Source organism: Numenius arquata, chromosome 6 (genome assembly GCF_964106895.1).
Source record: "Numenius arquata chromosome 6, bNumArq3.hap1.1, whole genome shotgun sequence".
Lineage (NCBI taxonomy): Eukaryota > Metazoa > Chordata > Aves > Charadriiformes > Scolopacidae > Numenius > Numenius arquata.
Window position 1 is genome coordinate 14,127,983 of NC_133581.1, and position 27,953 is coordinate 14,155,935.

General features: G+C 47.3%; 2 protein-coding genes and 1 non-coding gene across 3 annotated transcripts in view; all 3 read left to right on the forward strand.

Moving 5' to 3' along the window:
- Window positions 1-2,572: 2,572 nt before the first annotated feature.
- RPLP2 (ribosomal protein lateral stalk subunit P2) lies at window positions 2,573-8,579 on the forward strand. Its single transcript, XM_074149424.1, has 5 exons — window positions 2,573-2,673; window positions 3,245-3,368; window positions 5,164-5,212; window positions 7,410-7,508; window positions 7,932-8,579. Exons 2-5 carry the CDS (start codon window positions 3,246-3,248, stop codon window positions 8,006-8,008), a joined length of 348 nt encoding a protein of 115 aa, XP_074005525.1. The 5' UTR covers window positions 2,573-2,673; window position 3,245; the 3' UTR covers window positions 8,009-8,579.
- On the forward strand, window positions 5,371-5,503 carry LOC141466261 (small nucleolar RNA SNORA52). The gene has a single exon (XR_012463297.1). It is a non-coding gene; the product is annotated as a small nucleolar RNA SNORA52 (small nucleolar RNA).
- A 5,287-nt stretch (window positions 8,580-13,866) lies between the features above and the next one.
- PNPLA2 (patatin like domain 2, triacylglycerol lipase) overlaps window positions 13,867-27,953 on the forward strand; it is a 31,376-nt gene continuing 17,289 nt past the window's right edge. Inside the window, exon 1 of the mRNA XM_074150037.1 lies at window positions 13,867-14,237. Within this exon, the coding sequence (XP_074006138.1) occupies window positions 14,051-14,237 (187 nt within the window). The 5' untranslated portion in view covers window positions 13,867-14,050. The remainder of the gene's footprint in view (window positions 14,238-27,953) is intronic.

Here is a 27,953-nt window from a genome sequence, read left to right on the forward strand (position 1 = left end):
GTCCACCGACTTTTCCACTTTCTTTATCTTTTGCAACTCCTCCTGAGCTTGGCAATTAAACTAGTTTATGATGTGAATATTAGGAGTTCTTTTTAAACCCTGACATGGATGGAAGAGGCAAATAGAAGTTTCTTTTGAATGAATGATGCAGAACTACAAAAAACTTGTACCAGCTTTAATGTCCAAGGCCAGCAGCAGCAAGCTAATGCCCCTGCAACGCCCTGAGGAGCAGTGCTTTTTACTATTAACCTGTGGAACATGGCAGCACTGATGTTCCCAAGGCATAGTCTGGCGGGAGGCATCACACCCAGCTCCCTGGAAGAGCAGAAACCTTAGGAACACATAAGGACAGGAAGAACAAGTAAATAGAAACCACTGCTTTAGTAAAAAGGTAAGTATTTCTTACAAAAAGGCTGTACACAACATATACACAGGTCTCTTAAAAATATGCATACGCAAAAAGACCATCTGCTATAGCTTTGTAAAGCTATTGGTGGTGAAGAAAGCAGAGGGCAGCTCTGAACTGGCCAGGCAGAAGAGGCTTGGAGACCACAAACGCAGCCCCAGGTGTGTGTATAGGACACAGGCCAGCACCCTTGTGCATGGGCACCTGGGTACACACACGTGCACACACACATGCACGCCCCCCCCCCCCCCCCCCCCCCACACGCTAGCCCCGGGCTGTCCTCACCTGCCCAGCCACCAGCTCTGGTAGCCCCAGGCCCCCATTACCCCACACCCCACAGGGCCCCTGAGCCGAGAATCAGGCCCCAGGGGCTTCCCTGGGCATGACCTACAGCCGAGCAGCAGGGCCACATGCACTGCACCCTGCTGAGCGTGGCCACGCTTTTCTCACCCCCTTCGCACCCGGTCTCTGGCACACAACGCCTGGGTCCCGAAAGCCTGGCCGTGCTCGGTTTGGCTCGGCTCAGCCCGGCACAGCTTGGCTAAGCTCAGGCACTTCCTGCAAAGTTTGCTGGCAAGCAGCGCTGCCGGGGCGGGACAAGCCGGAGGAGGTGCCGGATGCAGCAGGACAAGGGGCAGGCAGCTCGGGGGAACCAGGCCCAGGCGTCCCGCTGTCACAAAAATGTCACCAAATGAGATTTTGCTAACACTGCCACAGCCTTGGCAACCCAGCCGGTCCCGCCGCAGCTCCTCTGGGCTCAAAGATGAGCTCAACCTGCAAACAAGGGGAGGCACGGGCAGCTGCTGGTGATGTGCTCATTTGCTGCAAATTCAGGGAAAGAAACAATGTGGGAGCTGGGGCTGCAAGCCCGGCAGGGCACAGGGCTGGGTGCTGCACAGCCTGCCCTTAGTCCACCCAGAGTCCTGGGGCTCTGCCACAGCTGGGCCTTTGCTGCCCCGTGCACTTCGAGAAGGCGCTGTCTCACAGCAAAGGACACCATTTAGTCTAACACCGAATCCTGGTGACGCCACACTGCATTTGTGCTGCTCTCCATCTCACTCAGAGGGGCAAAGCCAGGTTTTCCTGTGAGTTTCTGGCTGGTGCCTCAATGCTGCAATACGGCAGCGCTGCTGCATTAATCATAGAATCACAGAATTGTCTAGGTTGGAAGGGACCTTTAAGATCATCTAGTCCAACCATCAGCCTAACTGATAAAAAACCATCACTAAACCATGTCTTTAAGCACCATGTCAACCCATCTTTTAAATACCTCCAGTGATGGTGCCTCAGCCACTTCACTGGGCAGCCCATTCCAATGCTTAATAACCCTTTCAGTGTAAAAATTTTTCCTAATATCCAATCCAAACCTCCCTTGGTGCAACTTGGGGCCAAGAAGTGCCCCTTGCTCAAAGCTGGACATGAGCTGCACAGCGCCCTGAGGGAAATTTCTCTTCCCACAGGGGGTAAACATTAACTGCTTTCTGCTTTGCCAAAAGGCTTCCTCAGTTATAAAACTGGGAGCACGAGAGTTACTAGAGAAGCGGAGAGTGCTCACGCCCACACACGGGTGGCCTCCAGGGCAGCAAGGCAGGAATAGCCAAAGCCTGCTCACAGCTGCTGCCGCAGCGGTTCAGGTTTATTCACGTCCAGTGGATTTCGGCACAGTGTTACCTTTTCACTTTTATTCACTTCCCTAATCCAGAAAGAAATCAAGCGAACCAAGCACAGGCCATAACTCCTGTAACCACACAGCAAAACTCCTGTAACCACACAGCAAAACCTTCCTGCTGGGTTTCTCACTCCCTGACTCCCTGAGACAGGACAGGCCTCCTGCTCCCTCCTGTGGGGAGCTTCTCCTCAGCGGAGGGGCCTGCCCTTCCCGGGAAGCCAGGCCCTCCCTGCCGGCGCCGGGCACGGCGGGCGGCATCGCACAGCCCGCGCCGATGCCGCAGTTTGAGAAGGAATAAAAAAGTGCTTAAGACGTAAAATCAGGAGCTGTAGCCTTGTGCTGAGGCAGCGCGCGACAGCCCCGCTCTGCGCATGCGCCCCCGTCTGCGCGGCGGCCCTCAGTGCGGCAGCGGCAGCAAAGTCCGCGGCTCCCCATTGGCCTGCCCGCTCTCCGCCGGTCTGGTCCAATGGCAGCGCTCTTTGTTGAGGGGTGACGGGAAGAAGGCGTGGCCGAGACACCGCCCCTTCCCTTTCGCCGCCGGGCTGCCATCACGAGCGCACGTCCTAGGCCTGTCTCTGGTGCCGCTACCTCCTCCCAAGTAAGAGCGCGGCCATCGCTTTCCCCCCCCTCCCTCGCGGGAATGGGCGCTCCCGCTCCCGCCCGTGGCCGCCAGTGAGGCGCGGGCGAGACCACTGCGGGCGGGACGGTGGGGGGAAATGGCGGCCATGTGCTCTCCCGGCCTGGGCCTGGGCCAGCGGAGGGACGGGCCCGGCTGAGACGAACGCCGCGAGGAGCCGGGGCGGGGATGCCATCCGTGAGACGAAGAGGTGTTGGGGATGCTGCGGTGTCGCTTTCTGCGGGGAGAGGTGTGGGCTGTCGGCAGTATTAGGCTGGGCCGGTTGCTGGGGCCTTCGGGCGGCAGCGCCCCGGAGCCGGCGCAGGGCGGGAGCCGCTGCGGCTTTGCAGTGTTTAATGGGCTGCCTTGTGCGGGGCCCAGTGCTGGCGGGAGACCGGAATGCGGCCTCACGTGTCCTGGGTTTTCATATAAAAGTAGGGAAAACTAGCTGTAACCAGGAGGGTGAGGTTTGCTTCCCCCCAGCGAGGAGATAAATTCTGTCTGAACGTGTAATGATCATTCGCACTGAAGGTCCCATTCTGTTGTTTTCCAGGATGCGTTACGTCGCAGCTTACCTTCTAGCAGTCCTCGGTGGCAATGAGTCTCCCACGTCAAAGGACTTGAAAAAGATCCTCGACAGCGTTGGCATTGAGACAGATGATGAGCGGATGAACAAGGTGGCATTGCCTCTTAATTCCAGATGGTTATGTCCCTGTGACCGTCAGACATTGGAGCTGTTCCCTTGGCTTCAGTGTTTCTTTAGTTGCTGTGCTGTTGATCTAGTCTTATTTTGTTCAGATGTTTTCTCAGCATTAGTATGTGATTTCTGAAACACTGCTTAACCCATCAGAGCTATTTTTACAACGTGTTTGTACAAGTCTTGCTTTCTTATTTAACACCAGCGCTCCGCAAAGGTCTCTCAGTTGTTGCTGACTTCTGACTGTTCAGTCTTAATAATTTTCAATGGGATGGTGGCTACATATAAGTATGTATTGAAAATAAGTTCTGTTCTGACACACTGTATAGGTTGCAGTGTTTAATTTTGGGCTTTGGTCAGTATTGATTCAAAGCTAACACTTTTGAAGGCCTGACATTCCGTAATAAATTCTTATTTAGAGTACTGCAAAAAACCCCATTTGTTCCTTCACCAAGAAACGTAGGCAAATTACAACATGGATGTTAAAGATACTCAATAATTATATGTAGGTAGATTTTGGAAAGTAATGCTGAAATGGTTGTGTTGAAAAACAGGCGTTTTAAGAAGAGAGTACCTTAATTAGATTGTTTCTTGTGATATAATAGATTTTTAGGCTTTTGAACTTAAATGGCAATGGCAAAAAAGAACAAAAAAAAAAAAGGTCTGGCCCATACCTGCATGCGGAGTGTTTCCAGAGAGGTGGAGGAAAAAACAAGCTAGTTTCCCAGCTGCAGACAGTGTTTTACCATTGGCCTAACAAACTATGGGTTGGCTGAGGTGACAGCATCCTTATTACATTTTTGGATGTTGGTTTGAACTCATGATGGTCCTGTTTAAACACCAGGTCTTTCAGCTTTGGCTTGTTTATGTTTGTTTAATACCTTCATAAATAGTTGTTTTCTCTGATCCTCCAATATCCAGAAAGCTTCTCTGGAATTTGTTTTGGTTGTGATTAATTAATCCTTTTCTATTGGCTGTATAAATAAATTGCCCAGTGTAAATCTAGTGAAGTCTTAAAAACGCCTTCCTTCCGGATGAAGCAAGCACACGGGCACAGTATTTCACAGATCGCACACTCTGTATAAGCAGGAGGTGCCTGTTAAAAAGCTCCCTGGGCTTGGGTGACTCTGCAGTGCTCAGCACTCACTCCTGGTAGAGGGACTCACCAGTAAGGTCTGGCATTCTCTTTTTTTTTTTTTTTTTTTCCTTAAAAAAAAAAAAAAGCTTGCTTGCATTAGCAATTTTGGGGTTTGTATTTTGCGTTCCTCATCCCTGGTTATACAACAATGGTAGTAAAATTGAAGTTGAGACTCTCTGTTCCCGTGCAAGGATACAATAGCCAGCTTGGCTATAACATTTGGTAATGCTGGGAACAAGACCCTGTGGTTTTTGATCTAGGGCCCAGTGCTTCAGAGCCTCCCACTGGGTATTAAGCAAGATATGTTAACAGTCCCTCAGTGACTAACAGACCATTAGTGGGGTTTCCTAATTGGCTCCACAACATCTGTGTATTCTTCTTTCTGCAAGGTCCTTGGATTCATAATGAATTTATTGTAACAGATTTCATGAAAAAGCTTTCACAGAAAAGCATGGAAGACTTAGCTGAAGTTTTCATTTCAATGTCCTGTTCCTTCTGCTGAGAAATAAGGGATATTGGGGCTGTAAAAGCAGCAGGATGGAGACATTGCACATGATCATTAATCGGTACCGGTTTAAATGTGGCTTATACTCGTGCTGTTTTGAAACTATTAACATTCTAAACTTAATTTACACAGGTTATTAGTGAGCTGAATGGAAAAAACATCGAGGATGTCATTGCTCAGGGTAAGTACCGTCTCTGGGCGTCACAGATAATTGCCTCTACTACTTTGGTAACTTAGACCTGAGAGCGTAGAATTGCTGCCAGCTCCCTAATTATTCATCAGTTTAGCTTTGCAGTTGAGGACTTCCATGCTGGATCCTGGCTGAAATGACTGAAATCCAGGTCCATTCTAATTCCCTGCAGGTCGGTGCCAGTACCTGCTGGGTTTCGCTTGTGGACTACATTAAGCTGGAAAACGTAGGTGTGTATGAGCTGACTGGTAGTCTGCTCATGACATAGTTTTCTGGACATGTTGATTGGAGAAAGAATTAGCTGTCCTTCAAGTTCTCTGGGAGACTTTTTCTTTGCGTTTACCCACTTGTATGCAGCAATTATGTAAAACTGGAAGAATACACTGTTAAATGTAAATAAGTGTCAATTTGCATTAAGGGTACTGTTACACCCTCTGCTATTAATGCAAACCTCTCCAGTGCACGTCTCTTTTAGAGCTCCCCAGGTCTGGCATTTCCTTTTCGTTAAGATAGGACTCTTGAGTGCTGGCTTCTGTAGAAGCTTATGCTCTTACCTGCTGGCTCTTACCAAAGCTGGAACTTTTAACATTAATTAACTAGATCATAAGGCTGAAATAAAGCAGAGCTGAGGTAGTGCAAAGGTTTCTGATTAATTAGTGTCTATTTTTTGCGAGTGCATAGACGTAAGGGAACTTTGAGGCATATATTTGCTTAAAGGTTGCCAGGGCTTTGTCTGGCGTTGCTGTTACAAGCAGTAACTGGACATTTCTGTCCGTGTGGTCTGAATACCTAAGAGAGCCATTATACATGTGCTTACAACACACCTATAATACTGTAATACTTTTTCTTTAAATAAATTTTTTCCCAGAACATACTGACATGCATATGAAACATGTTTGTTTACTTAGCTAGTTTATTAGAGCTTGAAGTAACAGGGAATTATTTAGAAACTGATTCCCAGAAATTGGAATACAGGCAAACATACTGCGTACACGACCTCTGAATGCCAAGGGAGCCTTGGTATGTGAAAGGCAGATGCCAGAGAACTAGCCAGCTTTCCAAAGACAGGCATAAATCAGACATCAGTTTACTAATCTCAAAGGAGATGCAATAGGGTTCATAGAGTGCTGGAGAATTTGTTTAAAATACTGTACTCTTTGCCATAAATACATCTTACCCCCCTTCTCTCCTGTAAGTGTGATGCAGTCATGCCTTCACGCTTCACTATACTACTAAAAAAAAAAGGGGGGTGGGGGTTGTCATGGTTTAACCCCAGCCAGCAACCAGGACCACGCAGCTGCTTGCTTACTCTCTCCCCACTCACCCCCAACCAGTAAGATACGGAGAAAAGGAGGGGAAAAAACCCACCTCATGAGTTGAGATAAAGACAGTTTAATAGAACAATAACAAAAAGGAAAATAATAATAATGGTAAAAGAATATACAAAATAAAGTGATATACCACCAGTTGCTCTCACTACCCAATGATCAGTTGCCCAGCCTGTCCCAGGCAGTGATCACGGATGCCAGCCGCTGCTTACATACTGAGTATGTTGTCTGTGGTGTGGAATATTCCTTTGGCCAGTTTGTTCTGTCTATGCTCCCTCCCAGCTTCTATGGGAAGCTGAAAAATTCTTGACTAATGTGAACATCACTTAGCAGCAACTAAAACAATGTTACCAACATTTTTCTCATACTAAATCCAAAACACAGTAGCTACTAGAAAGAAAATTAACTCTATCCCAGCTGAAACCAGGACAGGGTGGGGGGAAGCCACTGCTGCCTATATGTTGCTTTTGAGGCATATTGAAGTTAAAGGTTTCTGGGCTATTATGCTGTAGTCAGAAAACATAGTTTTTCTGTATGTAAAATTGGATATGTTTGCCAGTATTTTTATATGAAAGTTTTGGGAAGAAAAAAAAAAGGGACTGTGTACAGAAGAGAACTTACTGATAACGTGCAGTCAGTGTTCTCAGGATAAGCCTTTGTGAGTCTTAAACTCTCAAGGTTTTATCACAAAATAGTTTATATTTTCTTACCATGGGTGCAGCCTCTTGTTCCTTTCAGCTAATAGTGACAGGTTCAGTCCATGAGACATAATATCTGGTTTTTCTGCACTCTGATTTCTCTTCCTTTTCACTGTACCTCTGCTTGTGATGAGCATTAAAATACTCTTCTGTCCCACTCAGGTAATGGAAAACTTGCCAGCATGCCGGCTGGGGGAGCTGTGGCAGTCTCTGCTGGAGGGGGCTCTGCTGCTCCTGCTGCATCTGCTGCCCCTGCTGCCGGTGAGTATGGCCAGAAAGGCATTGATACAGGGGAGCTCTGCTTTGCTCTCTTAAAGTCTTAACAACTAAGTCCAAATTTCAAAGCTTTTCCATTTTGGCAGTTCACTATGTGATTGAAGTGTAAACCTGAACAGTTACTTTTCCTTTGGGCAATCAGAAGTGTTTGCTCTTTATCCACCTTAAGATTGGTCTGACTTAGAACCAAGAATCGAACTGACTTCACTGTGTAAAGCACATCCCTTCAACAATAGTGTCTGTGTCCCCTCAGTGTTTATATTTGGCTATTAAAAGGGAACGAGATGAACCATTGAGGCTGAAATACCAATAATACAGAAGCTGAGAACACCAAAATGTATATCTTGAAAATCTGTGGTGCAAAAAATGTAAATACTGACCACTGGCTTGGTCTTTTCTTTCCTTCAGTTGAGGAGAAGAAAGAAGAGAAGAAGGAGGAATCTGAAGAATCTGATGATGACATGGGATTCGGCCTATTTGATTAATTATTTCTTATAGAGAAATTATTAAAATTCTTTGTTTTAAATGTTTTTTTGAGTTTATTCCTATAACCATACAAGTGCTATGGGATTCAGACAGCTGTTCTTAAATTGGCTCTGACAAAGCTTTGATTTTTACCTGTCTGAAACAGGTATGTGAATTTTATGACACTCCTGTTTCTTAAACAGCATGTGGAAGCTGAATCTACCTGATGTTAACTTAAGTTCACCTTTTCCATACTATTTTGTTGTCCCAGTTACTCAGGAAAGACTCGTGCCTATTCAGCAACAAAAGGGTTTTATTTTTCAGGATCTCTTTAATCAATTCCAAATCACATGAAACTGAATGGACAGCAGGTCTGAATTAGTCCAGAAACACCATTTCAGAGCTAGTTACAGGAATTAGTTTTTGTAAATATCTAAAAGCACCTATTTCATTGCTGTGTCAGATTTCCAAGATCTAGGGACACCACCAGTAAAATGCTTGACTATGCTTGGATTTCATGTTATATCCATATGCTTAGCATAGAATCTGTAATAAAATAAAATACTGCATCCTGCTCCTCTGAGGACACTGAAATCAATGCAAAGGTGCTTTTCATGTGAATAGTTGTTCTAGAGTAGGTAAACTATCAGGACGTGAATCATCTTGATCCAAACAAAAAGAAACTATTTTAGGAGGAGAATGGTATCTTTGGAGAACCGAAACTGATCTTCTGTGCCCAGAAGAATGCATCAGCTTGGGAGGACAGTAAATTTTGCTTTTATAAAGTATCTTCTGTCAGAACATGGTTCTGACAGGCAACTTAGTCTGACTTCTAGGTCTTTGGCTGTACCTGTAAGTAGGTGGAGTACAAGCAGCACATGTAATGGTCTTCCTGTACCAAGTCTCCCCATGTAGTGTCAAAAAGAGGTGTCCTGGAGCAGTCTATACTGTGAAGATTTTCTAACATTGTTTTGGAAAAAAAAACAACTAGTTGATATAGCTATGTTGGTTATGAGTCACTGGACAAAGCATAGCAAGTACTTCTGAGGAGAGATGGGTGAAATCCAAGTAGGAAAAACTATTTTATCTCCCTATGGTGTAAGGAGAGAAAGTGCCCATTACTTCACACCAGCCAAGGCAGAGAGCAGTTGAAAGATCCTCAGACCTCAAAATGGCCACGATTCAACCAAGTAACCCTTGCTGCCCTTCTATGCCTGCTGCAAGAAACAGTTACAGGAGGTAACAGTGCCAAAACCTTTCATCTACTTTGTCTCTGAAGTCCTAGCATGGTGATTTTTGTGGTAGTACTGAAAACTGCTCATGTTTGCTCTCCACTGCCAGAGTCGTAATGGCAGTGGTTCTGCACTGGAAGGGGTGCGGATATACCTGTGGTTCTTTCCTTGCTGATTTTTCCATGTCAGATCACTGAAAAAGAGGGTTCTTGGATGTGGTTTTACTGAAAGGTAACCCCTACACACCCTGCAATGTTGCCTTGCTGGGCTGCTGCAAGAGCAAAGTCAATGTTTTCACAGGAAGGAGCTGCCCTGTCACACCACTCAGCAGGGTGTTTCCGTGCACAAAGGAATTTGTTTCAGTGGCACTGAGCTATTCCATTAGTTTTGCTCTGCCCAGGCCTGTGGGATGAGACTGAAACCTGTGGTACCAGCTGCTGGCTGCTGTGATAAGGGGAGGACTACTGTTACATCTAGATTAACTTCTTTCTTCCCCCTATTTTTCGCTATTTTCTGCCTATGACCTGTTAAACCTTGAGTTATGGACCTCATCTGGTGCTGGGTGTCCTCTTATCAGGTTTAAATTCCTTCCTGAAAGTGCATAATTTTGATGAAAACTCTTGTCACTCAATCTGCTTGGAGAAAGAGAAGGGCAGATTTGGTAAACAGTTTAGAGAAGAAACTTTTGGGGCCAGCTCTCGGAGAAAGCACTGAAAACAGCATTCATTACACTGCCATGGGAAGCCAATGTATTTTACATAAGTACCCTCCTTGAGAAGGTCAGGGGACAGGTCTACTCCAAGATTTCAGACACATTTTACAAAATTTCTTAAAACCTCTGCATGGTCAATGTTTCTTCTGAATATAAAATCAAAGCATTTTACGCTTTCTTCTGCTGTAACTATTTATGAAACACTTGTCACCTGATAGCTTTGTATATGAGCAGCGCTGTGCCTGGAAGTCTGTCATGGACTTGTTTGGTGCTCTGGATGGAGTTCACCACTTTTTGCTGATCTCAATGAGCTTCAGCTATGAAGGAGCTGGGCTCCCTGCTCTTGCTCTATGGACACGGTTCTGAATTTTCAAGTGTCACTGATGCCTTTTCAGACTTAGCAGTCATTTCCAAAGGCAAGGGTAGCGGTGGCGTGGATGCGTTGTATTCCACGATGCTCTCAGAGAAAACTAGTACCTGCAAACACTTGGAGTGGTAGCCTAGTCTGTCCCCTCGCAGAACCAATTTTAGCTAGAACAGATTTTTCCTGACTTCTTCATAAAGAAAGGCTCAAAGGCGTTGAAGGGCAAGGGAGGGATATCTTTGTGCCTGGAGATTACACTGGTAACTGATCATTACTGAATTGATGGCAGGGGAGAGTGGTTTAGTCATAGGCCTGACGTTGAAACATGCGAGCTCTCCTCATTGGGACACAAACGCTGCGCCATCTCAAACCAGCTCTGACTGAAAATCATTCCTTACAAACACCATGGGTCAGGGCGAGTGACATGACATCTTCACTACTTGGAAAGTGGGGAGAATGTCCTGGACACTACTGGAAAGTAATAAGCAATGGCTCCCTGGGGCCACTATCAAATTAACTGGTTTCACTCTTACTACTAAGGCCCAGTTTTGCAAGCTGCTGCATGCAGGCAGCCCTGCGGAACTCAGTAGGTTTGACTTACTTACGTAGGGCAGAGATATCCGTAGTAGCTTTCCTAGAAGGAAAATTCAGTCCCAAGAGAGCAGAACAAGGGGACTGCTCCATTGCCTCAGGAGATGCTCCTATGAAGCAAGTCCCAAGTGTTTGTCATGGAATTGTTCGATATACGCAAACATCACAGGTAAGAAAAAGACATCAAAGTCAGGTTTTCCCGCGATGTTTGCAGTACGCGGGCTGGGCTTCATGACCAGTGTCCCAGTCTTGCTGACCACAGGCAACAATACTAAAGTAACATGCTGACGACAACGGTAAAACAGACCGCCTCTCAGCTTCCCTTCAAAATTAATTCCCGATGGCCACCAACAACCAAGGCCTTACTTGAAAAAACAAACAATATTGTTTACTTGTACGTTATTATCTCATATGTACTAACTGCTCATTAGACTAGAAAACAAATGCAACAAAGAGATTGCATGAGAAGCTGTCTCTGTGGCATCACAGCATGTAAGGGCACCAGGTGAACTTGGAGTGTTCTGATAGTTTGATACACACAAAAAGCTGCCATGTAAATCTTGCTGACCTACCTTATTGTAGGATTATGAGCAATTACAGGATTATGGCAGTACTTTCTTACTGAGGAGAAAAAGATTCGTTTGCGGGGATAATTTATTTTTGAGAATAACACAGTTGTTTGCCTGCCTGCTAGTGCCAGTACCCAGGCAGCACTGCAAGAGATTACCATTCACATGGTTTTCATTAACCTGTTTCAACAGGGCAGCATTAACCTCCTCAAATAGGTAACCTTGAGGGCCAAGGCAGAATGCAGACAACTCGGGATGAGATGCTATTGAGAAATCAAGTGAAACTAACCCCAGCGTTGTTGCAGCATTGTTTCTATTTTCAAGATATAGTAGAAACCTTAAGGTTTGTGAAATACTGAAAAAAGAGGAAGCAGTGTTGGCTTGAGAATGAAGCTGTTCTTGTGGTTACAAGCGTTAGGGAGGTATCTGCAAACAAGGTTCAGTATTCAGCTTTGCCACAGATTTCCGCTAAAGCCACAGCCCATTGACTAGTTCTTCTGCAACACAATCCCTGTTCTGGAAATTGCAAGACACGATGTTTTCTTTGGGTTTGGCTACATGGAAATACCTTTCCATGTCACCAGAAGCATGGGGTGAAAGCACTATGATTTTGTTGGTGTTAAGGGCCTTTAAGAGGGTCAAGGCTCAGGTGTGCCAATGCTCACCTCTTCAGATGGAGGAGATGAGGGCTGACAAGGGCTATTGTAACCACATCAAATGAGAGGAAGGAAATTACAAAAGCAAGTAGAGGTATGAGAAGAAGAGAAAGAAGGGTGGGTATAGGGCATAAACAGAGGACTTGAGATAAGTGGGGTTAATTCTTTAAGTGCTCCAGGATGGAGCTTATATGTATCAAGGGTACTTCTTGGCAGCTAGGTGAGGTGGTGGGCTCCAGGGTAGGGCCTGGAAGAAAGATAAGGCTGGACTCCTGCCTGTCTGATGGAAGGAAAGCACAAACATTTAATGAAAAAGCACTTTGTAGAAGCTGGAGTATGAGACATAACTTGAGCTAAAGTATTGGATTTGTACAAGGGTTACCCGCTGAGTTTGGTTGCTTCAGTCAGCTGACTGTGAGGCAGTGGGCAGCTCTTCTTACAAACTGGATGGCTCCTCTATGGGAAAGGCACCAGACTCCCTTGTACCCTTTGAAATGATATTTGAAGTGGAAGGAACAGGAGAGGGACTATTTGGATGACCTCCACTAACATTCTAACAGGTGAAATTCCTGCAGGGAGGAAGGCCTGGCTTCGCTTAGTCTGAGAGCTGTTAAGGACAGGTATAACAGTGTCCCAAATGAGAAACTTCAGACCAGGTGTAAGAAAACTAATGCAAATAGATTTATGCCAAGATTATTTAAGTCTTTTTTTTTTTTTTTTTTTAAAACTTTGGTAGGAAGTGCTTTTACCCTATGTTGATTCTATTAAAAAACTACTTACGCATTTTGTTTTGTACCCTCCAGACCTCCCTCCTGCTGATCTTGCTTCATTGCAAGAAGAAGCTTCCTTCCTCGAGCAAGCTTCTTTCTATGCTGATCCTTTTGAAGTCCCCATAAATGTTCACACTTATCTAATTGTTTGAATGGCTATAGTCTGTAATGTTTATGACAAGGGGATGTTTCCAGCTTCTGTAACTCTATTTTGATCTCCCAATAGCACTGGCCTCTCACCCAGTGCTGCTGTGACGAGCCGATACACCGCCACAGGCTTGCCTACTGAAAATTGCAGTTGCCCTGACCAAAGGTAAGCAATTAGGTGAGCTTAGAGGCACGTACAGAAAACTGTTAAGATTAGCAAAGGTACGTAACTGTGTGTGTTCTGGTGAGTTTACAGGCAGAGAAAGCTGAGAGAGAGGGGTTGCCTTTCCCTCTGCTCTCGCACTGTAGTTGTGCTGAGTCTTGCCTCCCTCTGGCTCCTCAACTTCTTATGGAATGGGAAAGCTGTTCCCTTCATGTACCCTGCCCATCTCCCGAAAAACAAATAACTGTGCTAGCAGGAGACTCTGAAAACTTGGAGTAAAGGCCTCCAAGAAACAGCATATTTTGTGAGGGGAAGCCAGGCTGCCCCGGTACACGGCAAGGCTGCTGCGAGAAGCCGTAATCCTCTCCTTTCCCCCTTCTCCTCGAAGCAGCTGGTTTAGCCTCTGCCACTGCGGCGACGCGCCAGTACGGCTGCCCCGCTTCAACAGCCGCCGAACAACCGCAATGCCCACGGGGGCCGGCCTCACCGAGCTGAGAGAGGGGGTTCACCGGAGGAAGGGTTGGAAGGAGGGGCCGGCTGCTTCCCGCCCAAGGCCGGGGCCTGCGGAGGGGCCGAGCTGAGGCCTCCTCCCCTCAGCTCGGCCCCTCCGCAGGCCGAGGGCGGGCCCGAGGGCCGGGCCGCCTCATATAAGCTCGGCGGCCGCTACCGGCAACGCAGCGGCGAATCTTGCCGTGCTACAGGCTCCCGCGTTTAGTAGCAGCAACTCCCGGCTCTCGTCCTCCGTCCCGCCCGCTCAGGGGCGGTGTGATCTGAGAGGAGCTCCGCGGCTTCCTCTCCCCGTCGCTGCTGTTTCTTCCCCTTCAACCCCCCCCCCGCCTTCAGCGGGGCGCGGAGGCCATGTTCCCCCCGGACTCCACCTGGAATATCTCCTTCGCCGGCTGCGGCTTCCTGGGGGTCTACCACATCGGGGTAGCCAGCTGCCTGCAGGAGCATGCCCCCTTCCTCGTCGCCAACGCCAGGAAGGTCTACGGCGCCTCAGCCGGGGCGCTCACCGCCACCGCCCTGGTCAGCGGCGCCTGCCTGGGTAAGCGCGGGGAGCCCTCGGCACCGGCGGGCGGCCCTTGGGCGGTGCGGGGCCGGCTTGAGGTACCGGGGCTGTCACGGCGAGGCTAGCCGGCTGCCAGAGCCGAGCCTTCCTTCAACTCTTCCCTTCCCTCTTACTAATTACTTTAATTACAACAGCATCGGAAGGGGGTGGGGGGGTGGACATCGTGCTCCGCCTTCCTCCGTGTTCTTCCTAAATGCGTGCGGCCCTTTGTTTTTAAGGCCTTTACCTCAGTAGTCCCTCGCCCTGATCCCTCGCGGGTGGCTGCGTGCCTCAGGCTGGGCTCCGAGGGGGTGTCCGAGGCACCTCAGCCCTGTAAGGTGGCGAAGCACCGTCCAAAACAGGCACCTGCCCCCGAGGGAGGGAGGGAAGGTGGGTGGATGAGTGAGTGGGTGCTGCTGTGTCCTGCAGAGCAGGTGTCTGCAGAAGGGATCGGTGCTACATGTCAAGAAGGTCCCTGATGGTAGGAAGATCACCAGAGGGTTTTGACCCCCATCATAGTAACGTGGACTTGTGAGGGCTCGGTTCTCGGGTTTGGCTGGCTTGAGTGTAGGTCTGGTGGGGCTGTCAGTGAGGAGAGGAGCTGACCTCTTGCCGTATGGGCACGAGCTCTTAGTGGCTTCGAGCAAGAGGCAAAGCAGCTGGAGATGGAGGCAACAGGCAGTGTGTGTGGATTAGAGTTGAACAGCATCTCCAGGTAACTAGGAAACATCTCTTTATTCTTTCTTCTCATCTTTATTTCTGGAAGAGGACTATTCTTGGGGGTGTAGGGTTTTTCTTTCACTTTGCAAGAGCTAGATCTTCAGTTAAGCTAGGTATTATCTCTATTTTCAAGTTACAGAAGAAACCTTAGAAAGTTGTCTCTGAAGGAGGCATACAGCGTAGTCTGTACCTGCTTAGGGCATGTCTGGGGAACAGCCGAAGAGAATGGTGTGGCGCCTACTGGTTTTTGCTGTTTTGAAGTTCAGCTGTTTGGCATATAGGGGGAAAAGTGAGCAAACGTGCTAGAGTCTGTACTTTTATCTTTAGCTTTTCTTTTATCTTGAGAATAACAAATGCAGAAAAGTATCTTAAACTTGAAAGGGGAATAGGGTGTGAGAGAATCAGGTATACCTATTTAGTCTCAGAGAATTACAAGCCTCTCCTAGGGCCAAGTGAAACCAAAGGTGTTTACTGCTTGAACTCCTCTCACCTTGATCACAGCTGTCTTTCCACGGCACTCCCTGTTCTTTGGGGACAGGTAGAGTTTTGAGATGTAGCCTTCACACAGCAAAAGCTAGCTTTTTCTGTGTAGTTAAGTTTGAAGTTTCCCCCTTCTTAGCATTTTGTTTACAGAAATGCCAATGAAGTGTAACTGTTGGTTCTGGAGCTTAATGGGAGGCTCTTACCAGCTGTTCAAACCCTAGTCTGGAATCTCAAAAGGCTGTAGTCATGCTATGGTGCCAGCTTTTATTGTGGACAAGGGAAAAGGCCTCCTCTGATCCTTTTTCCTGCAGGGATCCGTTTGCTGATAGCTGCCAGGGATTTGGTTGCTTTACTTGGTGTTGCTTCTGTTGAAGAGGTGGCTGCCTAATTAGTTCCCTAACTGGGTGGTCCCTATGCTGCTTGGAGGTGTGGCATGAACATGAGACAGGCTGGCACTAGTGCCCAAATCCTTTGCCTTGCTCAGATGCCATTATAGTGCTGAGCAAGGCTGTTGTCATGTCTACCTTGTTCTTGCTATTTATATGTCCAGACATCCATGGTGCGCTAGGCGTTGCCCTCAGGGAGTTACCCAGCCTGGTAGAGAGCTTTCTGTGAGTAGGTTCTCCTGCCCCCTAGCAGGTACAGGGGAGGCATGATAAAGAGGTCTGAGTTAAGGGCCACCTTCTAGGCAGCATTCACTTCTCTTCTGAAAGAGGACATACTGTGCTGTTTAAAGCCAGCCAAGGCTTGAGTGTTCAAGTTCTGTCTTAAGGTTGACTTCTCTGGGATAGTTTTCTTTTCACTCTTCCTGTGTGACTGGCATGTACCTTAGGTAGAGAGCAGCTCTAAGGCAGCAGAGCTGCCTTATGAAAGTAAAAGCAGATAGGGTGCTTGGTTGGGGCATGGCATTGCTGCACTTCGTTCCCGTCGTAAACCCTCCTGACTACAGATCCCAAGCTGAGGTCCAGGGGTTAGAATGAAATCATAGGGAAGAAGGAGACAGGGCAGAAGACACAGCTGCAGCCTGTACTAGGAGAGCAGTTCATCTTAGTACAGGCTGTTGTAGGATCCTAAGTATCTGTATTTGCCGTGCAACTGGTTTCTGTCTGAGAGTAGGTGTAATAGCCCATGGGCTTTGAAGCGTATGGTGACTGCTACCCTGCGCTGTCTGTTGCCCTGTCCATCAAATGGGCATGCTATATGGTGTCTCTTGATAGATGCCAAGCAGAGGGGAATTTTGCAGAAGCCTTGCTTATTTGGCTTGTGTGTAGGTAAGGTTAGTGCTTTCATGCATTTGTACCTGGTTCTGAACTCAATGAGACTCTATTGCGCAGATAAATACTTCCTGGGTAGGAGTGGAAAAACCTCTTCCTTTGGGTTTTTCTTTGGTTCTGAGACTCTCATCAGAGAGAACAGAAACTTGACTTCAGGGTGTAAGATCCCACTTAGTCGTTTCTTTTCCAGCTTTTTCTTTTTGGCCTTTGTGTCTGTTCGGCTTGCCTCGACGCTGTTCTACCTCCTCCCTGAATTAAGACCATGCTGTCATCATTTGTATATGGCAGTAAGGCTTCACTATGGGCTAACACTGACCTGAAAGCCCTGATCAAAAGATCTGCAGGCTTGAGAGCTAGCTTACTGTGGACTTCAAAGGCGCATTTGAGAATACCAGATAAAACATTGGGCATCCATATTAGCTAGGCAGAGGACCTTATTTCTAAATAAGTGGCCAGGAGGTATTTATGGTCTGATACGACCTCGCCTAGCTCTTCTTAAGCACTTTACCATTAAGTTGTAGGGATCTTGGATTTATTCTCCAGGGCTACAACAGTGGTATTGTCCCACATCTGAAGTGCTCTCTCCAGCTTTGAGGTTATTCTGTTCACTGGCCTGAAAAAGCATTGCTATTTTTCCACTGGAATAATCTGTGTGGCTATCAAGGTGCATCGGGCAAAGTCTCGCGTGTTTAGAAGTTACTTGATTGTGTGTATTGCGGTGTTGAAGCATGAATCACTTCTTGTCCTGAGGGTTTTCTGGGAAATGGCCTTGTGTCACGCCCGTGTCTTCTCTTGGGGCTGTTGGGAGTCCAGCCCACCAGGAAATGCACCTTTATATGCCAAGCAACCAAGAAGTCCTTTTGTGCTGGCTCTGCAGTTTCCTCCTCACTTGTACCTCAAGTCCTGCAGCTTTTCATACACTCTAGGTCTGGATTTCTGATGATGCTTACCTGCCTGAATAAATCCTTAAGTCACTGCACCTGGATGAACAACACTGGCTTATGTGACATGATGAGACTGTCCTTTTTTCAGTCAGGAGTAATTCTAAAACTCAGCCTGTGTTGGATTCTTAAAATTTTAAAACAGAGTAGGGGATATATTTTTGTTAAGGGTCTTGAATCATCTAACTCTGAGTTCTATGGGATTTGGTGTGCCCACTTTGGAAGGGTAGTGGTCTGAATGAATGATGAGATGTGAACCTCTGTTCACTGAAAAGCTGGTTTTGAGCTGATGCTAAAGTCCCGGACTGTGCTTGTGACTCATAGTTAACCAACAGCATCTCAGTTGTCTGTGTAGCATGTGAATACAGCTCTCATCTGAGAGTGGGTTGGGACTGCTGAATTGCTTCTTTTTTGGGGGGAAGAGGTGGGCTCTGCTGTCAGAGGCAAAGCTGGCTATCAAACCGCCATCTGTGGGTGTTAGCTGTTCTCCTAAAGCATGACAATGTCAGCAGAAAAAGATAAAGCAAGCTGAGGGGGTGCTTCTAGTACTAAGAATAAGCGAAGAAGGCCATTTATCTGCTAGACTGAGCAGCATTGTTTGAGGTGTTCTTTGGAGAGCAAATCCTGGGTTGTTTACAGGGTTTTAAATATTTTTTATTTTTTTGATTTAAATTAGTATCTTAGCTAGGACTCTACCTAATGCTCCACTTGAGACGAAGTAACAGTTATTTGACATTCAGGTTTGCCTGTCAGCTGTCACCATGTGACCACCAGGAAATACGCTGCTGAGCTGGAGAGACTCTTTGCATTGGGCAGTAGGAGGAAAAACAAACAAACAAACAAACCCTCTTTTACCTTCTGAAATTGAGATAATGAACAATAGCAGCATCTTAAATGATGTGCTCCTGAAATTTGATTATGTGCGTGCAAAGGTTTAAGGCCTGGTCACAGAGGTTATTTTCTCTGTGTGTGTGGAATCCAACACCAAATCCCAGATTGAGAGAGGGAAATAAATCAGCTTAGTCTCTATGGAGTTCTCGGAGCAGTGCCAGTTTATGCTAGCCAAAGCATGAATCGTGAAGCTTATCCTAGGGGAGGTATATGTGATGCTGACTGGTGTGGCTGTGTGAAGAGATCTATAGATCTCCTCAGGTACAGGAAGGAAAGCTTCGTAGCATCTGTGGCCTTTCAAAGCTCGAGTCCCTCCCTGCACAGAGATGGTAATTTGTATCTCCTGCAAAGGCCCTAGCTGGGGAAAAAGTTGTTGAGCTCAGCAGCCCCAGCCCAGTCAATGGAAAGAGAGGCACCTCTATGTACATCCATGTCTCCATGGATGTGCATAGAGGTGCCTCTAAGTCATGGAGAACCTCCTGATGTTCCCTGGCAGTGGTAAAGCTGGTGCTTCTTTCTCTGGTGGATAATAGAGGTGTGTGTCGGGGGGTGTTCTTTGCTGACATAGTCAGAAATGTCCACTGGCTTGATGGAGAAGCTGCTGTGCCTGGATCAGTGCCATCAGCAGTCACTGGGCTGCAGGCTCAGGTGTTGAAATGAGTAAGCTGGTAGCCAAGCAGCTGGAGCACCCTGCAATGCCTTTTGCTGGGAGGGAAGGAACTTGTTTCTGCTGTCTGTAATAAGAAAGTTCCTGTGAGGAAAGGTGCTCTTGCAGGTATCACATTGAATGAGTGCAAGGGAAGCCAAGCCACCGCTTCTAGTAAAACACATAGTCATAGCAAGGCATGTGTTTATTCTTTTGTCATCATAAGACATAGACAGTAGGTGTGCAGAGCAGCTTGGTGCCCAGCCTTGCTCTGTCAGCCGCAGCAGCAGCAGTGCAGTGACACTGGCAACAGCACAAGCGGTATTTGCATGGTCATTCTTCTGGCCTGTAATTTTAGCATCTCTCTTGAACTTGTAGCATGTTCAGCCTGTTCCATTTCATTCTGCCTCTTATCTCCCAAAACTCTTCAAGGCACCTGCAAGTCCTCCCTATAAAATACAAGAAGTTGTCATGTGTTCTTCAGGGTCCTATGTCCAGTTATTGATTATGTTTGAAAGTTAAGTTTAGTGCTGACAAATCAAAAACCTTCCTCAGATTCCTTGCTCTGTCTTCCAGTTCCAAACTCCTGCTGCTGTAGTGGTTAGAGCAGCTCTGCCTGCATGTCCAGTGGGTGATGGTGTTTGCTTCTTGTCTGCCTTCCAGCACATTGGGCTTGAGAGTGACTGTGCTCTGATGCTAGCCCTCTGCTCGATCTGGGATTCTCCATGTTTCCCTTTGTGCCCTCCATGAAGCAGGGGTGAAATGTTCACTGGCCTGGCTGGAGAGGATTTTCAACTCTTCTGTGCTTGTTTCATACTGTACTTGAAGAGGATCATGCGGGGACTGGAGAAATAGTAATTTGGTCAGCATTCCTTCTCTGGAGCTGGAAATGGACAAGATTCCTAACTCCAGGGTCTTTGCAAAAGCTCAGAAATCTCCTACTCCAAGGAGCACTGAGAGCGGGTGACTCCCATCCATCTTGCTCCCTGTGAGGCAAACCCTGTTGCTGGTTGGATTCCAAGCCGGCCACCCCTTTTCCATTGAATCCTCTGCACTTCTGTTGCCCAGTTTTAATACTCAGCCTCCTTCTTTCTGGGACTTGAGGTGAAAGCCAGGATGTGCCTTCAAGAAACTAAATACATATATGTCCTTGGGAAAAGGCAGAATGTGTCCTGGAAGTGATAGGTTCTGGGGCAGTAGAAGTCCATTCCAAGGAGCACATAGGAGGGAGGGAACTGGTGAGCCTGGGAGTGTAGAAAAGGTGCTGGAGATGGTTGTAGCTCTGCCTGTTTTAGCTACAAAGGCCAGAGCAAGGGAGGAGAGAGTTTGGCGCTTGTGATACAATAGCTGCTTGTGACAGGCCTGATCCTGTCCCTGGGGTTGTGCTGATTGGTGGCACAGTGTGTCTCGGAGAGCTGCCCTCAGTGTTCCTGGAGAAAGGGACTCTCCCCAGCTGAAAGGCTCTGAACAAGCCAAGCTCCATGCGATCCCGGTGGTGATGAGTCTCGGCGGGTGGTGAACAAACACTTTGTTCTTGGGGCTTGGGGTATGTCAGGTGTGGAAGCTGTTAGTTTTAGTAGAATGCAGGGCTTTGGGCCGGCCTCTGGTGCTTTCCCAGAACTGAGATTGTGGTGCTTCCTGGTGCAGGTAAGAGGCCAAATCTACACTCATGGCTTCTGGCTGGCAAGTCCTCTGGAATCAGCAAGCTACATGAAGTATCTTCTGCAGCTGTTTCCTAGGCTTTTGGTTATGCTGTGCTTGGAGGATCTCTTCTGAGAATGAACCTTCCTCTTCCTACACTGCAGTTTGGATGGGTACTGGTTTTGGAAGCCTTTTTGGGTTAGGATTTAAAGGATTGAGTACCCTTTTAGCCTCGGTGGCTCTGGCAGTGTCCCTGAGCTGCCACTCCTGTGGATTATCTAGTTTAGCATCCTGAAGTAGAGGAGGTGGCATCTGAGGGTGTAAATGAATAGGGGAGCCTATTAATTACAAGATCTGCTCTTGCTGGCTTTGTTGAACACTGCTGATTCAGGGCTAGACCTGGCAAAAAGTTGCTCCAATGTATCATGGAGGCAGGGTGTGGGTTCAGGCTGCTATAGTTAATATCATGCATGGAGAAAGTCTTGTTTGAGAGTGGGCTGTCAGCACAGGGAGTATTACATTGATTTATCTAGTCCAGTGTTCTTATAGTGGGATTGGTAAAGACTTCTTTATGGGAATGAACTAACCATTTAACTATTAGCTATACTAGTGTACACAGAAGAGTTCATTCTGTGTGTGTGAGCTTCAGGTGGACATTGCAACTCTCCTTTCTTGTGCACTGCTCAGCTTTGCAGGAAGGGTTGAGCAGAGGCTCTTCCCTTGCAGAGGCCTGTCCAACCCTCTGTGAGCAGCTCCTGACCTGCTCATGTGGATGCTTTCAGAACCGAAGTCATCTTGATGCCCAGGAGTTGTAGTTCAGGGACTGCTGCTGACGTCCATGAAGATGTCATTCTTGTGTCATGGCTCCCAATGAATGCAGCCTGCCTTGTGTGCTCTGACTGAAGATCCTTCCCAAATAAGCCTCATCATCAAAATGAGATTCCTTCGAGAACAAAATGCCTGTGCCTCTTCCGAGGACTGCTTTGGAACGAAGCTTCTCATTCTTGGTTCCTTGCTGGTGGCAGGCTCTGCTCATGCCATGGCTCCTGGGGAAAAGTTCAGGGGTGTAAGGTGACACTTAACACACCCATGTGAGATGGAAGGGCAAAGTGGGTACAGCAAGCAGTGTGCTCAGAGGTGCACAGGGAGGTGCTTGGCATGGATTGGAGCAGTTGGCTAGCTGTGCAAGCATGAGGGAGCTGGGCACGATGCAGGCTGAGGGCCAGGGGAGGACGGCAGAGCTATTCCTTTCATTCTGTGCCAGGGTGAGACAGTGCTGTAGCAGCCACGCAAGCGTGCAGTGATAAAGGATAGGGTAGAAGGGAGAAGGCTGCCCTTTTCTGCATGACAGTCAGCTGTGTCTCTGGTAACGTCCCTGGCAGCATCTCTGGTGAACACAAAACATTCGTTGCCTGCAAGCATGCAGGAGAGTATTTAGCAGGTGTTAGACTGAAAGCCACCAAAAGCTGTGCGTGGGCCTTGCTTTGGTGTTGGTGAGCCAGCTGAGGGTAACGGCTAGTGTGCAATGAAGCTGTAGTGATGCTGGTATGGCAGCTATTTCTTCAGGCTCTGGAAGCAGGAAATGATGACTGCTCACTCCACTTTGTCTTCATCAGTCTGTGGTGCAGGTGCCTGGCAAAGGTATCTACTGCCCTGTAGCACTGGTCTCTTCCTCCAAAGCATCTTAGCTCTAGTGATACCTCCACTGTGAAGTGGAAACTGTGCTCTTTCTCTAGGTGTGTAGTGCCATCCTGCAAACTGGCCCTGAGAAATGAGTATGCTCATTTGTGGGTGTGTGTGTAACGTTGTGTACGTGGGTGAGACTTGATCTTTCTGCACCAGTTCTTGTTCAGAATAACAACCACTGGAGGCTTTGTGTTAGTGGTTTTCACATGGATGAATAAAGCAAGAGTTCGATGTGGTTCCACTTCTGCCTCTGTATAGGGCACAGTTAAAAGGCAATTGTGCATTGTTACAACATGTTTTTTGATCTGTTTCTCCTCTCCACTGGCTTTTTCTTGCTGCGTACTGGCTTCTAAAAAGTGACCCAAAACCCAGAATTGCTCTGCCTCAGAGCAACCAGCAGGGATCTGAGCTGCACCTTTTCTTGCTCTGTGAACCCCCTTTTCTTGTCATCCCATGCAGTTTGAGTTGCAGTGTAACATGGACAGGGACAGGCCGTGACTTTCAGTACAGCTTGCAACTTTTCATGTCCTGAGCAAAACTTCCTTTTCATGTGCTGTTACACCATTTAATTTCTGCTTAACACAGTGAACAGAAATGCAGCATTAAGCCCCATATTAGGGAATTACAGTGGAGAAAGATTAGGCTAGCGGGGATTGCTGTTGTGGTTGTGACAGAGACAGATCCTGACTGCTGCATGAACTGAGCTGCCTCTTGGCCTTGCTATTGATTGTTTCGCAGTAGCAGCTGCACTGTTTTCCGATTTGTGTTGCAAGAGTAAACACTCCAGTCCTGGCCGCAGAAACAAAGCAGGCCTCAGCTTGCAGAACAGCAGTCGCCTGGTGAGGCTTTGGTAGGCCAACACACATTAAGTCCGGCGCAAAGGTTTAGCTTAGAGACGTAATTGAGCCTGGCAGCTTTTGTGACCATTCTCCCAAAGCCTCTGCTTCTGTACGAAGCAGAGCAACCTGCCTTAAGGTGAGAGGGGGTATGAGTTGTGTGTCTGCACTTTGTCTTACTCGAGGGTCCTACCCTGTAGGTACCAGAGGGTGGACAGGCAGGCAACAGTCACTGTGAGCTGCCTGGTGAGCTGCTCTGTGCAAGACGAAAAAACAGGGCAACTTAAAAGCAGATCTTCTCTTTATGCTCCCCGCATCCAGGACATGGCAATACTTCTGGTTCATCTATTAACTCGTATCCGGAGCACACAAATTAACCATCTCTTTTGGCTCAAAGGGGAAACATAGCTCCTTTTGGTTTGGCTTTATTTGAACAGATAAAGTGACCAACAGCTATTTGCCTTCCCCCCCCCCCCCCCCCCCCCCCCGTTTTACTTGAAATAGAGAAGTAAACATCTGGGGGACAAACATATTAAGAAGGAAGCTTCTGGCTGTGAAGCAGTTTCAGGCGATCTGGATTTACCTAGCTCACCTGCCACAGGCTGTATCTTGGCACTGTTTGTGTCTAGACTTCGCAATGTTGAGCACTGAGGATCTGAGCCAGAAAGTGTTGTGGGCTGAGCCCTTCCTTTGGCTTCTGCTTCTGGCTGCAAGAGCTGGTCCTACTTGAAAAGCTGTCTCTTCCTCTTGCTCTTTCCACCTGCTCCACCTGTAAGGTCAGAATAGATGTTGCTTCCTGTAGCCTGATAGGGATCTTTAGGAGTGACTCCAATGGGGTACGTATAGCCCCTCACTCTTGAGTAAAGAGGGAAAACGACCCTTATTTACAAACAGTGGTCAGGCTGTCTAAGAAATCACCTTTGCAAAATCACTTGCTTGTTGAGCTCAGGTTGAATCCCTACACAGAGCCCCTGATGGGAAGGGTTACCTGCCATAGGACAGCTCATCAAGCAGTAGGGCTGCCTGAAGACTGAGTGGGGGTGTGTTGTTGGGGGGCGGGGGGGGGGAGGGAATCATGTTTGCTATTTATGTATCTCTCATCTGGAGTCAAGTCAGCTGAGCTGTTTTTTATCTGTAATAAAAATAGTAGGAGAGAAGAATTGAGTGGAAACCTTAAAAAATATATAAAAAAGTAAATATACCTCAGAACAACAAAAATTAGGGAAGTCCCAGAAGAACAGCTTGTTTTGATACATGGTGTTTCTCAATATTACTGGCTAACAGGAAGATGCGTACAGATGTGAGAAGAATCGGTGCCTTTAGAGGCTCCGCTGCTAGTTGCCATCCCCCAGCCTCAAATATTTTAAAAATGTACATTTTTTCTTTGTATTTAAATAGTGGGAGTTATACAACTTCTGGCAAGTGAGGGATAGATATCTTTTGCACACCCAATGCTTTTAGGCATCTATCTAGGATTTCACCCTGAAACTAAAGAGCTGTCACCAGCTGTGGGGTACCCCTATCACCTTAAAGTGTCTTATAAGGGCAGATCATAAGACACTTAATTTCCTGCTGACATCAATTTGTCTTTCGGTGCCCCCCTTTGACATCCATTGAGCCTCACTGATAGGCAGTCAGAGAACATCTTGGATCATGTTCCTATTCAGCGTAAGTCGGCCTTTGTTCAGCTTAGCTCAGCTGAAGGTCTGTCTGGTTCTTGCTGACTTGGGACATTGAGTGGAAACCAGGTTGCTTCAGCCTGAGTGTAGGAAGAGGAGCAGAAGTCCAGCCAAGCAGTGGGATCTTTCACAAACTGAGGTTACTGCCTACAAGAATTGAGGTTGGCCTTGGGTCACTGGTGCATTGCTATACACTGCTCCTTGGGGTGAACGAACGGGCACTTTCTGGTGGTCTGAGCTACCTATGAGGAAACATCCAATAAAGTTCTTTATTTAATTACTTTCTAGATGTCAGCTTGCAAACTTTTGTTTCGGTGCCTTTTGTTTACAGCTTTATCTTTTTGGGCTGGTGACAGGACTGTGTTATAATTAGGACTGTATCATCTCTTGGGAGAGGGCAGGCAGGAAGAGTATGCCCGTTGCTTACTCTCAGTATTCAGAGAAGAGGCAGGTGCAGGACCTCTGCGTGCTGAGCTGGAGCAACTTAGGCATTTGTGCCCAAGAAGAACACAGGACAGCTCTCCCAAAACCCATCACGAGAGACTAGCTTTTAACTATTCCATGGATGAGGTACAGGAACAGCTGAAATAGCAAGGGACAGGTAACCAAGCTAAATTAACCTCGAGGGAGATCATGCTAGTAAATTCCTTCTGACTCATCCTATTCCTAAATTCAGATCTGGACTGGGATCTACCAGTGGGAAACACGAGAACTCTGGTGATGCTTAGCAACTGAGTTGAAAGCAAAGTGTGAAGATTGTGGCTGGGGACTCTTGTAGGGAGCATCTGTATTGAGCATCGCACAAATATTGCTCCAATAGATAGCTAAGCAGAACTCAAGCAGCTCCAAAATGAGGTCCCTGGTTATGGTACACAGGAGCTGGCTCCTGTCCTGAAAATTGTGCAGTCAAAATAGCTTGGTCATGCCATCCCAAAGTAAGAAGGCATTGGGCTCTCCAGGTACTGGAGCAATGTCAAAATGCACCTGCACTTCCTTCTGCTGGCGGGCTTTCTTTAAAAGCTTTTGGTATTGGTGTGTCCGACCAATCTGGAGCCTTCACTGGGCAATGGGACTGAGGAGAGAGAAGCAGTGCCTTGCTTATTGCTGATGTGTAGGAAGGAGTCTGAGCTCTTGCTTGTGCTGAATGAGAAGCAGGATTAGCAGGGATCTGTACAGTTCCCTACCTGCTCCATTAGTCCAGGTTGAGGTATGGCATTTGCAGTCTGGAGTGTGACCCCTCTGCTCGTGCCTCCTACCAGCAGGGAGAGGAGACATCCTCTGTTCTCCATTGCTTTTGGAGAGCCTTTCCTTTAAGCTTGCATCCTGTTTACTGCTGCACAAGCCAGGGAGCAGGAATGTCCCTGGCGCAGAGGGTGATCTTTGTGCCGATGTGGAGCTTTTCCAGAAGGAGCTGCAGTGTCATGGGAGAGCCATGGTCACAGGAGCTGCTGGGTGGAATGTCCAGAATGCCCCTCTCCCTCTTCAGCCTGCTCTCCTCCTATTTTTATTTGTATCTTAGGCTTTTTTTTCCACTTGAAATACTTTATGGGTCAACTGTCCTTTTGCTGGCTGGCAAATGGATGTCAACGTGATCTAACATCAACAGGTGAGCATCATGGTGCCCTTGGCGTAAAAGCCCTGCTGCTGAAGATGCGGGTCTGAAGAGGTCCTTCTTCCCCACGCATCACCCCTCCTCCTGTGGGGTGTTTAACCTTTGTGATGGTCCTTATGCTTGTGCATTGCACAGACTTGAAGTAGCCTTTCTGTTTCATCACAGAGCTCTTAGCTGCTGTTAAGGGTCTTCCCAGTGGCCCAGCTAACAGCAGTTTTAGATGATCGATCTTCAGCTTGTTGCCTCTTCCAGAGGCAGAGTAGCAGCAGGCTGCTGTGGCTGGACATGTTTCTATACAGTTATAAATAGCACATGCTGCTTGAATGCTTTTCAGGTTAGAGAATGGTAGTTTAGGGGATGCAAGGCAGTAGAGACTTAGATACTGGGTTATTTTGGAGTTGAGTATGACTGGTGGGGGCGAAAGCCAGTCCTCTAAGGGAACAGTCTTGCTGTGTCAATAAGCTAATGTGAAGTTGGCTTAACATAGCTTAAAAATGAAATGCAAACTAGCAGCTGCCTTCAGGTCTTTTCCCATTGGTAACAGTAACTTGCCCCTTGTAGCCGCTGCAGAAAAATCACGGGATGAACCAGCAGAGGTGGAGCAGCTGGCCTTCTTGTCTGGCAAGGGACATGTTGGGGTGTTTCAGGACACAACTGTCTGGTGCTTCTTTGCGTCATCACAACTGAAATTCAGATAAGGACAATGGCCCTGCAGTACTCAGGTTCACGTAGAACACCACCCACTGCAGCAGTGGTGGGGGCAGGGAAGGAGGGGGATATGGCTTTTCTAATGAAAATGGAATAATCCACATATTAATATATTTTTTAGAGAAATATTGGCTTAGTAAATCTGTATAGGGAGAAGCGTTGAATTAATTGGTTGGTGGGAGAAGAATTAAATGTTGTCCCAACAACCAATACCAACTATTAGGGACTGTCTCTGCCCCTCGGTACGTACCTCAATAAGGGAAGAGGAACTTAATTTAGCTTTTTCATGTGACCCTGTGTCCTGAGTCACCAGATCCATCAAAAACCATGGGAAACTTCTGTGGACTGGAATTGGCACTGGACTAGTCCTAGTAATAATTGACAGCTTGTGACTGACCTCTGTAGAACTTCTCTCTTGACCACTCCTCATTCAGCTGCTCCCTCTGGCAGTCTGTGAGCAGAATTTGAGCTGGTTTTCCTGGAATAGAACTTCTGGTAGTAACAGGATTAAAACACTCTCACCTCTTCTCCCTCCTCCCAAATATATTTCCAAGAGGGCTTTTCATCTGTCACGGATCTAACTACGTAAACCTGAC